The 12,984-nt window shown below is 40.9% G+C and overlaps 2 protein-coding genes across 3 annotated transcripts in view; both read left to right on the top strand.

Annotated features, from left to right (window-relative positions):
- Positions 1-5,829, top strand: part of cdk6 (cyclin-dependent kinase 6) — a 35,280-nt gene extending 29,451 nt beyond the window's left edge. The window contains exons 6-8 of the mRNA XM_017426264.3: positions 1,791-1,841; positions 2,748-2,883; positions 2,961-5,829. Of these exons, the coding sequence (XP_017281753.1) occupies positions 1,791-1,841; positions 2,748-2,883; positions 2,961-3,113 (340 nt within the window). The 3' untranslated portion in view covers positions 3,114-5,829. The remainder of the gene's footprint in view (positions 1-1,790; positions 1,842-2,747; positions 2,884-2,960) is intronic.
- A 595-nt stretch (positions 5,830-6,424) lies between these two features.
- fam133b (family with sequence similarity 133 member B) lies at positions 6,425-12,965 on the top strand. 2 transcript variants are annotated; one of them, XM_017419631.3, is made up of 11 exons: positions 6,425-6,579; positions 7,233-7,330; positions 8,186-8,264; positions 8,586-8,687; positions 8,779-8,811; positions 8,997-9,068; positions 10,176-10,274; positions 10,367-10,405; positions 10,493-10,582; positions 12,094-12,144; positions 12,312-12,965. In XM_017419631.3, the coding sequence occupies exons 1-11, from the start codon at positions 6,556-6,558 to the stop codon at positions 12,405-12,407; spliced, it is 783 nt and encodes a 260-aa protein (XP_017275120.1). In that variant the 5' UTR covers positions 6,425-6,555; the 3' UTR covers positions 12,408-12,965. The 2 variants fall into 2 exon arrangements, with proteins under 2 accessions (XP_017275120.1, XP_037831781.1); XM_037975853.1 differs by lacking the exon at positions 10,367-10,405.
- Positions 12,966-12,984: the final 19 nt, after the last annotated feature.

The following is a 12,984-nucleotide window of genomic DNA, read 5'->3' as shown; positions in this document are numbered from 1 at the left end:
TACAAGTCTGCATCTGCATGGTTAGGATGGTTTGTGAGTCATAGTTTGAGTGAATGGGGGGGGTGGAGGGGGGAGTGTCTGCTTGTTGATATCGAAAAGGCTGGTCGTGGTGTGTTAATGAACTGGGAGAGGCCCGACATCCGTGTTGACTTTCTCACAGTTTGAGTCTAGATCGGTTAACATTCAACGGAGCACGTGTGGGGTCAAACGGTTTCGTCTTTGTATTGGGTCCGAGCTGACACGCGCGTGGAGCGTCGGAAGTTTGCCGAGGGATTTCTGTGTCCCGTCTACCTCCTCAAGTGCAAAAAAAAAAAAACCTCCCAACAAACTTGAAATTTTCTCACATGTGCATGGCGTTTCTGTCCGACTTCCACCCTCTCACGTGCAAACATGAGCGCACACACACACACATTCCAGAGGTGGTCTCGGTGGAATGTGGGACGGAGTTAAACTGGCACCAGAGAAAGTGTGACTGCGCTGCCGGTCCCGGCCCCGCATCCGTCAGTAGTCTGCCACCACTTGTGTGTGTGTGTGTGTGTGTGTGTTCGCTGCACAGAATCTGTGCATCGTCCACTTCCATCCCCCCTCCAACAAACCAACAAACCACTGCACGGTTTAACAAGGGACCTCCTGGAACTATCACTTCTACCTGTTTTGGCACGATAACTTGCTGTAGGTGTTTCTTTATTTGCAACTGTCAGAAACTGGTTTGGTCTGATTTTTACAGAGCTTTTAAACCCTGAAAGACTTGTGTAGGTGGTGTGGTCCTCCTGCACTGGTGAAAGAAGGAGCAAAAAAAAAAAAAAAAAAATGCATTTATCAGTAAAAAACCAAACAAACACTCCTTTTAATAGTTAATAATCGTTTTTCTTGCCTATAAGCTGCAGCGTGGGACAGAAATGGTGCGCTTGCTGCACACAAAAGGTGCAAAGAGTACTTGTGCGACAAATAATATGCCAAAGTTTGAGTTTAGGAAACTGTGGGTGTTCAGCTATGCAATGTTTCCTGCAAGTGGGAAGGACAAGGTGGCCAACTGGTCTTTCTGTGTTTCAATTTAAGCAGTCAGGAGGCCCAGTGACAGAAAAAGCACACATATGTGAATTTACTTAGTCCGACGTTGTCATTTTCACTTCAGTTCATGAATCTAATCCTATTTAGCCAATAAGCCCTGAAATCTGAGGCGTTAGAATAAAGGCTCCTCTTTTGAAAGCTGCCCTTCCTCATTTCCTCTCGGAGGAACTTGAACAGGAAGGTCTCGTTTTCGGACCTCTTTAATGATTAGAGTGATCCAGCTCGTCTCTTAGCCGCCTCTCCCCTCCAATTTCCTATATGCTCTGACTAATCGGAGAGTGAAAGCCGATTCACGTGCGAGGTAAATGGTCCTTTCTTCGCCGCGGTGACTGGAAGGCCTGTGCCGAGGATGACTACTGGAATTTGTGCGGGTGCCAGGGCAAGCCGTGGCCGCCCACGGGCATCCAGAGACTGCCCAAAGCCACAGGAACCACCAGCAGATCTGCCGCTGCTGCTGCTGCGCCCCTCCCTCCCTCCCTTCATCCCCGTTTCCTCCCTCCCCGGCTTCAGAGGTTTCACCAATATTGCTCCACAATCCAGACAACATGTGGACTTCAAACGTTCACATGAGACTCACACATTCCTGTTTGCCTTCAGCCAACGGCTTGTATGTTAGGGTTCACCTGCGGCGCCTCTAAAACTCACGTCTAAAGCGGGTCGGTGAGAAACTGATGAAGGAGCCGCACTGAATCTGACTTTCTTTCTTTTCTCTTGTCCAGGCCCCTGTTTCGAGGGAACTCAGATGTTGATCAGCTGGGAAAGATTTTTGAGTAAGTATTATTTGACTCGTTTCCTGCTGCCTCTGATGTCATAGAGTTAATATTTAGCATTATTATGAAAAAGTAACTTTGAATCCATACTTTGGGCTGTTTGTCAAAGTCTGTACTGTAAAATTATCCATTTTTTTCTTTCTTTGTGAGGCTTTGAAGCATTTATCCTGCATCAACTACTCTTGCTCAAAGCGACAGTTCAAATCTTTTGAACTGGGGTTCTGTGGAAAGGCTATGAACAATTAATATCTAACCTGTTGTTGACAGCTTTTTGAACAGCTTTAGTATGAAGAAATTCTTACTAGATTGCTAATGGCCTGCCCGAGCGACGCCGAGACCAAAGTGGTTTGTTGTCTTAAAACGACTCTAATCTCAGAAATGTCATAACTGTTCATGAAAATGCTGCTTTATAAATCTTTAGATAATTGCAAGTTTTTCATTACATGGTTATTCTGGCAGAAATGTAAGATTCCCTTTGGAAGCGCCCTAGGTTGCACAGGAAGTGCTACAGCTAACAACTAACAGAGTTGTTTTAAGATGGTAGCAGTTCACTTTGACCTTGACCCGGCTTGGATTAGCTGTTAGATTTTCAATCCAGTCAGATTTAAACTTTCGTTTTCTAAACTGAGGCGTTCAAAGAGCTATCTGCAACAGGTAAGATACTAACTGTTCATAACCTTTCCACAGAACTGACGTTCTAAAGATCTGAGCTTTTGCTTTAAAAACAGGACTGGATGTGCCCTCCTCTACCTTTCTGTTATAAATGCTAAACCATCTAAAATTTGTTTGTTTTGCTTTTTATCAGTGTTTATCACTGTCACACTCGCTGATACTAATTTTCAGAAAGTGCAGAGTAATGTTTGTGTATGTTTGACCCAGAGACTGATCACCTGTATTGTTCCACAGCGTCGTCGGGGTACCGTCACCAGAGGACTGGCCCCAGGAAGTGGCCTTACCGCAGAGCGCCTTCACGCCCCGACCCCCAAAGCCAATAGAAGACTTGGTTCCAGAGATGGACGAGCAGGGGCGAGCGCTGTTAATGGTAGGTGGAGCGCTTCTCCCCCTCAGACCAAATGATTCTTTCTGACCACTACTCATTCCGTCTCATCCCCTCCACAGCAATTCCTCGCCTTCAATCCCTCCAGGAGGATATCGGCCTTCGCTGCGTTGAGTCACCCGTACTTTCAGAGCGTGGATAGTCACAGCCGAAGCGTGTACGCCACCCAGCCCATCCCCAACAACAAGCCCGCTATAGAGGAGAGGACTGCCTGATGGTCCTCTCCTCCACGTGCAGTCAGTCCAAATGGCGTCTACAAATGGAGTGCTTTCTGTGGCACCTCGTGTTTTGGTGTGTTTACGACGTTCTATTCAATAATTAGGCTTTTTGACATTTTGCGGAAAGAAGAATCAGATTAAAGACAAATCAGGGCAAAAATAGAGTGCAAAAAAGCCCTTTAAAAAGTTCCTTTAAAGTCTCTAAGACGCTCCATGAATAAGTTAAAATTTGTCTGTTTTCCTCATTTTAGACAAAAGCTTAAAAAGAAGCGTTGCCTGGATATGATTTGGCCACTATGGAAGGGTTGCCCTACTTGAACGTATAAATAAATCAAAAGTACGTGCCTTTTAAAATTTTTTATCTTATAAATACTGAATTGTAAGAAAATTTTAAAATGGTTGCGAAACGTTTCGGTGTTCGTCCAAACACCGGCGTCAGTTGTGCAAACGAGAAGCATCTCTGGCATTTAAAACACAGAATCATATTTTGGATGAACAACCGAAATATTTTGTAACCCTTTTTTAGTTTTCTTTTTATAGTCCAGAGTTTATAAATTCAGATTTAAATAAAAAAAAGAAGGCGTCTGTCACCTGGATGACCAAATGACCCTCCAGAGACACAAATGTGCATTTAATTTCAGTTTGTGTCAAAAAGCTTGATTATTGTTAGTCGCGCGTTGTAGGTGAACTCAAAACATGCGGTGAAATGGAAAGAGGCCGATACGTTTTTATGGTCAATGTACAAAGCTCCAGAAAGTACTCGGGGAAAAAAAAAGATGTTTTCCTTGAACCATGAGCAGAAGGCGTCCTTCCGGGAACCCATGGATCATATTTGCTGCTTTTAGGATGTGAAACGTTTTGACTGTACCAATGCAAAAAAACAAAAGGCCTGAATCACAGACAGACTTGCAGTCGAGAGGCCTGACAGGTTTGTCGAAGCTATCAGGCTAAAGCCTCTTTCTGACCAGTGTTTAGTCCTTCTGCCTCGAGAACCTGGAAGGGAGCCTGGGTGGACAGCGTGGCTCTGACCAGCCTTTACGCTCACTGTGGGCCTGACGGACAGGAGGGGGAGAAAAAAAATTTTAAAATCACACATTTAGCGTGTTTTCAAGTCACTGCAACATTGCAAGGAATCACAAGCCAGCCGCTCACTGCCATGCGCCTCATCGTTCCAGTTTCAACTGCAAGATCGCTGCCACCTTGTGGTTCTAAAGAGGAACTGCAGACAAGCCAGTAGCAGGATTCTAATGGCTGCTGCGCTCTTCAAGGACGGGCGGACGTTACCGTCGCTGAGACAATGACAAAAAAACTTCAGAATAATCCTGCCACTTATTTTAAAACTTTATTTTATGACTATTTAGTCTGCCGTTGTGAGCTCTTTGTTGTTCTGAAATCCAGTTTCTTACAATCCAAATGATACCGTAATGCACAGGCTTGCAGTCGGTGGAGAGAGTCCCACCAGGACTGTTCAACATTAAAAGCATTTGGCAAAGTACTGTCGCCAATATTCTGTATTTAATTTTAATTTTATTGACAAGTCTTATATGCTTGTTACCTTGTTCTAAATATGCTGGGGCATACTATATTATTACACCAAGTACATGGACTCTGTAGGTGATCATAGAGTTTGTGTATGACAGGAATGTATAAAGGCTAGTAATTGGTACTGTACAGTGTATTGTGCTAGCTGCAACGATAGAAACAGTTTGTGCACAGTCAGCACATAGACATGTCAAAGTGTAGAGTAGAGAAGGTCCGAGGAATGTTGCATGATGGGAGTACTTTGTCTTTTCAGAAAGTTGGGTGGGTTCTGCCGTTGATTATTCGATTTCCCTGGTTGTGGACTGAGCGCGGCTATGAGTTTTATACTAGTTTTGATACAAAAAGATGCACAACTATTTAGTTTCCAGGTTTTGCTTTATTGTACGTTCATGTGCCGATGTATTGCAGTTTTTTTTTTTTTTTTAATTTTACGAGGATTAAGAAAAAAAAAGCAAGTTATGCAGAATTGTATTTTTGTATGTTGTAGTTCTTGCAGAACAGAGACATTTTAACACTGGTTTATCTTTTCCTAACAGGTAGTGCTATTAGCACACATCAATACACACACAAACTTCAACTTTCTCAGGTTTTTTTTGATTGTTTTAATTCAGGACGTTCCAACCTCTCTGGCACAGTTTGCACATCTCTGAGCTACTTAATGACCACGTTACAACTTCTTCAGGTTCTTCTTTCGAGCTGTCCTACAATGGTGCCTTGGATCATTGTCGACTTGTCTTTGCTATTTATCAAATTGAAGTTACTGTAACCAGTACTGTTTGATAGCTGCCTTTTTATAGACTGTTATTACCAGCAACCTTTTAATTGCTGCAAGGCAAACACAACCGATCTGCTTGACAAAAAACACTGTGTGAGCTTACTTTTTGACAACAATTCTGAAGCTGCATAAAAAAGCTAAATAAAGCTACAAATACTTTAGAAGTAGGGGTTTATAAGTAAAATGACTGCTTTAGTATGATTACAGTTAAAGCGATCACTTTAAGCTTATATTTGTAACGCATTTCAGTCCCATAACAGCTACTCAACTTTTAGCAGTGTTAAGTGTTTTGAAACCAGCATCATATCTGTCCTGTTGACGTACTAAATGTATGGATGCATTGGTGTCATAATATTGTGTTGCACCGGCTGAATAAAAAAACAGCTTTTTATGAACGATGTGGTCATATGATCTTTTTTTTTTTTTCTGTTCTCCTGACCATTTCTGTCATACGTTTCTGATCTGTTCGAGGCCAAATTCTTTTAGTTGCTTACTTGTCATTTCCTACTAAAAGAAATTTGTGTATGACAAGACAATTATCAGATAATAGCTGGGCAAATTATTTCAGATATCTCTTATTGTATAGGAAGAATGTACTTTATTGGGGGGAAAAGTGGTGGTATTTGGAAATAATGACATTTGAGGTCATCAAAATGGGGTTTTATCTAAAGAAAGCCCTCATTTTTTTGATCAAGAAGAATTTTAGGATATCTAAAATACATATTCAATATAGCCATTAAATATTAAAATGACCACTTGTATGTTTTAAGTTTTTTTAATATATATCTTAAGCCTAATTTCCCCTATTATAATTGCAGTTATGACATTTTATACATCTTTATTTTCAAATCTGCCTTAACTAAATTTGACCTGGAAAAATCGTATTATTAATATGTTAAAAAATTCATTTAGGAAATGGGTTTAAAAATATGTTTTAACAGTTTATTGTTGTAGTGCATTCTCTGGCCGGAAGGTGGCGGTGGAGTACCACTTCTGACACGGGGCTGCGGGCCGCGCAGCCGAAGAAGGCATCATTAGCGCCGCTAGCGTCTCTCGGCTAAGTGGCTAGCTCCATGCTAGCAAGGTAACACTAATGCTTGTTCCCTCAATTATTGACTCGATATGGGCAAGAGAGACAATCGAGTGGTGAGTACGTGGCATCAGTGTGAATAAAACCGACAAATATGTCCGGCTTGACATTTGGCAAAAAGAAATCACACGTAGCTTAGCATTCGCGTTTGTTAGCACACGTATGAGTTTTCTCTGTAATGTTACGAGGCCAGGTTTACAGTCAAATCGCGCATTTTTATACCTAATTAAGACAAAGCAGATGGCGTAATTGCTTTAACTTTTTGCATGCTTATTCGCCGACTGCATTTCATTTTTCAGGTCCAAATGGGCGAGCCATGCTAATGCTGTAAATGCTAACTTTAGCTCTCAGTTTCATTTGGTTATTTTGGTGTTGGGTTGGTATGAATGTGTTTCCTGTAGGTACAGTGTCCTCAGCGTTCATAGGTTAGTTGAAGTTCCTGAGCACTGGCTGCCTTCCCATGTGAAATACATCACTGCAGGTCGAGTTTATTACATCTGCATTAAATGAAGCTGATTTTACCATATTTAGTTAAGTTATGCTCAGGCTTTTACTGTAATGGAGGGTTGTTGTTTCCAGTTTAAAAGATGATCCTCTGTGATTTCGTTGTAGCTATGAAGGCCTTAGCGTTGCGTTGAATCTCTATGCGCAACATATGCATTAATATTTCATGAAGTCGCCTGAGACAACCCCATCCTTGTCATTTCAGGCATACATAAACCCCATTGCGGCTGCTCGAGCCAGGGGACCTGTGCAGAACTCGGGGCCGACCATACAGGATTACCTGAGCAGACCTCGACCAACATGGTGAGAAGAAGACAGGAAAACTAGGTGCTTTATGGCGGCACACATCACCTAAATGGGCTCCGCTGCTCATTCCTTTTGTGGTTTTAATTTTAATTATTTCAGATAACTTTGATGAGGTGGGAAGGTTTGTAGCTTGTCCTTTTGGTTTAAAAACACAAACCTACCTGAGATCTTCTTTGGAGAACAATTTGAAAAAAAGTCTTACTAACATATTATGGAGTAGCTTTAATTTAGTTTAGTTTGAGTAACCCTTCTAAAAATCTTTTATCTGTTTGACTGTTTTTTAATTTATAAATTAGGTGGGTTAAACCATCAGCATCAATATAATCTCCTCACAAACACTAATCAGTTCTTCCCAAAAGTCTTACTTGATTGATTGGTGCTAAAATGCAGAAGGCACAAATTATTCTGTCGAAGCTTTCAGATGTCAGTCAGAAGGTAAAATAGTTTACCGAAGCGATACTGTATGTAATAAAAGGGTATAAATGCATCTGCAGAGTTTGAAGACCATTTTAAGTTGGGTTTTATTTGTAGTTTACTTCAAAATCTCTCAGGTTAAAGTTTGCACGTGTCAGATTTCAGATGGATGAAGTGTTTTGAAAGAAGTGAACTCCTCGAGCTGCAAAGGAAACATTTAAAGCATCACCTGCGACACACTCATACCAAAAATTCAATTTGTCAAATCTAGTTGTTATTAAAAAAATGTCTTAAATATGTTTTGTTTAGTGCAATAATTGAATAATTACAGACATTTAAAAAAAAGATTAATTAAATTCAAATCTCATACCTATCTTCAGACCACTGTGGCCCCTTTAATCCCCAGAAATATAAAATGGTTCATCGTTTCTTCAACAGGGAAGAGCTGAAGGAGCAGCTAGAGAAGAAGAAAAAGGGCTCAAGAGCCCTGGCTGACTTTGAGGACAAAATGAACGAGGTTTGTATGTATTTATGACTGGTACTGTAAAATCTGTGGCTGCGCTGTTGGACAAACTGATTACGCAACATGGTTTCATTTGCTCCTCATTTTGTTGCTGCATTACTAAATTAATCTGGAAAATTCGTTGCCACAATCTGCTCTAAAACCTAAACAGAGCTAATCTTTGTCAACAAAACGTCAATAAATGTTATTTAGGAGCTGTGATCGTGTGAGTGAGCGTTCATTCTCACTTGTTCAAGCGCAGAGATGTTGCCGAATGAGCAAACTGCTTTAATAAAACTCTTCAATGTTTTACCTTGTTGTTGCTGCTGTTTTCAGAAATGGAGGAAGGAGTTGGCTAAAAACAGAGAAAAAAGGCTCGGTGACAAAGAAAGAGACAAAAAATCAATGGACAAGGAGGAGAAGAAAGACAAAAAAGAGGTACGGCACAGAAATTATTTTGAAATGATCATCATTTTAAACCTTTTGTTTGCTCGCTTCAGCTCTGCTTTGGTTTTTCGTGTGCGTTTAGAAAAAGAAGAAGGAGAAGAAGAAGTCCAGCAGGGTGAGGAAAGACCTCCAGTGCTTTGATGGAGGCTGGGTCACACACACTTCTGTCTCTCACACACTCATACACACAGATGTGCAATACCTCAGCAGCTGTCCTGCCTCAGAATATCACTGTCAAAAAAAAAACAATCAAACTACCTGAAGTCTAATGAACCCTGCTTTCACTGTGTTTTGGTCAAGCATTCTTCATCTTCCTCCTCCTCATCGAGTTCTGATTCTTCCAGCAGCTCCTCCTCCGAGTCTGAAGACGAGGTAAGCTTCACCACAGTTTGGTTGTATTGCAGCTCATTTAAGATAATTCTCAAAAAACAATCAAAACCTGATCAGGGATGCAAGACTGTAAGCCTTCCTTATGGGTAATAGCTAGCCAAGCCGGGGTCCCTTTTTATACAGTTTTTCAGGCTTATGAAACAACTGTTTCTTAAAAATGTCAAACAGATGTTAAAGAACGTTACATTAGGTAATATTAAACCTCCACACTTTTGCACGACACCATTTGTTTAGTTTGTAGCTGTTTTCTCAACTGAACAACGTCTGTGTGCGTGTCGAGGCTGCAAAAGTTCAAGGTTCATGTCACTGGGCTGCCACTAGGGGGCGAACAGCATTTTCGAGAGTGTCTCCCGAATGTCTCGTGTTGTTTGCGGTGCGTTGTTTTGTTTATTTTCCTCTGGTGAGTCGCGGGCTCACTGTCTGGATGTTTGAATTTTGAGCGCGTTCAAAAACAAAATCTGTGCAAACAGATGTTCATCACACGCACCTCAAATCCGCCTTGAACCCGTCTGACTTTAGTTGCTTGAGTTTCCAGCTGGTCTCGGGAGCGTGGGAGCTCTGCGTTCACAGAAAAACATCCAAAGCTACAATCCAGGTCCAAAAACCAGACAGTTGATTGATAATAATTATTAAAAAATCAGCTTCAGATCTGTTTGGTGTCATTTTAAACATATACTCCAGCAAAATAAATCATAAATATGGGGGATGGATGCCAATGTGGAGGAGGATAACAAAATGATGTGCCCAGCTACGAATGCAGTTTTGAGAGCTGTTTGCATGAAAAACTGTCTGCTCAAAATCTTATCTTATATTTTCTTACCATTTTTTCCACAATTTTGAGTCGCTAACTAGTCTCCAACAGTTGAAGCTCAGTGATCTACCACCTTTTACTCAACTCCCGTCAGACGGATACATTCAACAGCCTCAGGAGACCAACATTCAGCCAGTAACCGGGATATGGCTCGGGCTAATTATTAAAAATAAAAAGCTAAACTTCATGTCCATATGAATCTTGTGAACCACACCGGCGCTTCTGTTTCGTCCGTCCAACACGAAAGTGTGGTAATTCCCAATTTTTTCCCCACACAGGATGAAAAGAAGAGCCTGAAGAAGAAGCGTAAGAGAAGGAAATCTTCGGCCAGGAGAGCGTCGGACAGCTCAGAGGAGGAATCAGACACTGAAAGCAAGGTTGATTTTTTTATATATAAAATGCTGTTTTTTGTTTTTATTTTAATGGTCTCCAATCAAAGCAGCTTCTAAAACCTTTTTTTTTTCTTAAGAAAAAGAAGCGATTTAAGGAAGAGGGAGATAAAGATAAGGTCATTTATACCTCAATAACTTCCGTGTTTGTTGTTGTTGTAAGGTGTGAGTCACAAAAAAAGTGATGTAAAGTTTGCTTTCATCAGAATGAAAAGGAGCGAAGGAGGAAAAGAAAAGCTGAGAGAAGTCACAAAGACTCATCCTCAGAGTCGACCGTCGAATCAAGTGGAGAAGAGGTACTAATTACTGTCGTTTAGGATTTATAGAAAGGGACATCAACAGAATACTTGTCTTTGTTATACAGGTGTGATAAATATATATATATATATTATCAGTAATTGTGCCACATGTAGCCGGGTCTTTAAAAAAACGAATATCTCCGCCACATCGTTTGAAGAAATGGTAACATCCACACAAACCCACAGAATTTCACTCCTGAGCGTTGTTTTAAACACACCAAACCCACAGGGGGGGCATGTAGGGCAAAGCTGAAACCTATGTCAGCCATTCATAAACCTTCAAAACGACGACGTTGAATGGCGACAGCACTGTGCCTCCCTATCGCTCCTTCTCCTTTGCAATTCACTGATTGTTACAGTTTGGTTTGTAAAAACAAACAGGCAAAAAGCATCTGAACCGAGGTAAAAATCAGCCCCTCTCTGATAGCGGACATTTTCCCTTTACTGCGCGATCAAACAATAACAAATATGTGACGTCAGCGCCGCATTACTTGTCGCAAACTGTAATACACGAGCCTTGAATTCTCCATTTACCAACGTCCACACGCAAACACAAAAACAGAGAATTCACAAATCCCCACCTTGACCGTAGGTTTCATTCAGTCGTTTTTAGTGCTATTAAATGATGGTTATGTGTGGATGAAAGGCCAAATTGAATAAAAACTATTCAGTTTGCCAGATATCTGGCTATGTGTGGACAAGGCCTCACTTGCCTTCATCAGACAAATATTTCTATAAACTATTAGTGTTTCACAGTTTATTTTAAGTCAACGCAGCATGTGTTGTGTTTCCACTTCAGTAGCAGTTAGTAATTCAGTAGCACTGAAAGAAACGGCTAAAACACTTTTTATTTAAGTCTTTTCTCATCTTGACATTGAAACTAGAAGAACTGCATCTAAAGCTGCAGTTTGATCTTTATATTTGTTACCAGGGACACGTTTTCACTTCACTACCAGCAAACTGACCGGAGTCTGAGCTTCGTGTCTGAGCAGGACGTAAAGCTGGCACGACCTTAAATGTTTGCTTTTTCTTTTATTAAGAGTTGGGGGGTTTTATTTTAAAGAGTTTGGCTTTTGTGTTAAATGTCTCTAAAGCTGTGTAAGGCGTATTACAAGCCTTGTCAACAATTTAGAAACAAACTAGATTATTTGTTTTGTGACATCAATGGAATAATCGCCTTTTGCAACAACTTATATTTCTTTGCAAAATGTATTAATTGGAAATGTTGTCCAATTAGAGAGAGAGAAAAGGGGAGCAATAGTTTGGTTAATTAAATATTGTCCCAAGTATGATCATATCTATCTCTGGAAGTTTAAACACTTTGAAAGATGACAATTTAGCCCACAAACTGAAACGCGGCTCGTGATTTTAGGAGCCAGCCGTACAAAACTCCCCATTATTGTGAAATGAGAAATGTTCCCGGCAGTGTGTGCGTTTTCTCGAGGTGTTCGTGGGTCGTGACTTCCTCCTTTCTGTAATAAAGTATCAACTTTGAATTCCTCCTGCAGCCCGAAGCAAAGAAGAAAAAGAGAAGTAGTGAGGAGAGGGAGAAATTCACAGTGAGCAGCAATTTTCTTTTATTATTCTACATATTAGCCAAACATAAAGGTTTTAGTCTCCAGCTTCAAAATTAAAGATTGTGTTGTTATTTTGCTTTAGAGAGTAGAAAAGCAAAGACTTTGTTTGCTAAATGCAAAACTTTTTTATTTTTATTTTTTCTCCCCAGGTCAAGTCCAAGAAGAAGAGGAAAAAGAAGCACAAGAAACACGGCAGAAAAAAGAAAAAGAAGGCAGCATCTCAGTCGGACTCGGAGCTCGACTAACCGCCACTCGTACTCTCCTGACAGCTCACTAGTGGTGTCATTTTCACTTTTGATTTGCAGAAAAACAACAAAAAAAAAGAAGAACTCCCATCCACCTCCTGCCATCGCTCGGAGACCCTCAGACTCCTAACGTGGGGGGGTCAAAGGTTGAAGTGGAACTGAGATAGACACGGCACATCCCGCTTGTTGGGGTTTTTTTTGAGTTACTCAACAAGATTGGGGTGATTTCCTTCTTTTTTTAAAAATTCTTATTGTTTTCTTCACCCATTGGACGTTTCAGTGCACCAGCACTCGCCGCCGGTCTCTCTGCTTCACACCTGACATCTGCCATCGCTACACGAGGCTGTGAACTAGTGCCTGTGCTGCATGTAGACTCGATGTCACCAGCCTCATATTGAAGTTGGAGCTGTTAGCTACACATGTAACAATGAATCCAAGGGATAATTGTTGTTGTTAAATGAGATGTTAACAGTGCAGTGTAAATGTATAAAATACAAGAACTCATTAATAAAGTATTGCTTTGGCCTTTTTTTTTGCCAAAAGTATTTCGAAACTTGAGGATCAAACTCTTGATTAA

The sequence above is a fragment of the Kryptolebias marmoratus genome, linkage group LG5 (genome assembly GCF_001649575.2).
Source record: "Kryptolebias marmoratus isolate JLee-2015 linkage group LG5, ASM164957v2, whole genome shotgun sequence".
Classification (NCBI taxonomy): Eukaryota; Metazoa; Chordata; class Actinopteri; order Cyprinodontiformes; family Rivulidae; genus Kryptolebias; species Kryptolebias marmoratus.
This window is presented reverse-complemented; position numbering and strand designations above follow the sequence as displayed.

Excerpts from the sequence above, each read along its gene's own strand:
- fam133b (XM_017419631.3), top strand. The coding sequence starts at position 6,556 with ATGGGCAAGAGAGACAATCGAGTG. Across the intron at positions 8,265-8,585 it reads TTGAGGACAAAATGAACGAG|AAATGGAGGAAGGAGTTGGC; the intron begins GTTTGTATGTAT and ends TGCTGTTTTCAG. Across the intron at positions 9,069-10,175 it reads CCTCCGAGTCTGAAGACGAG|GATGAAAAGAAGAGCCTGAA; the intron begins GTAAGCTTCACC and ends TTCCCCACACAG.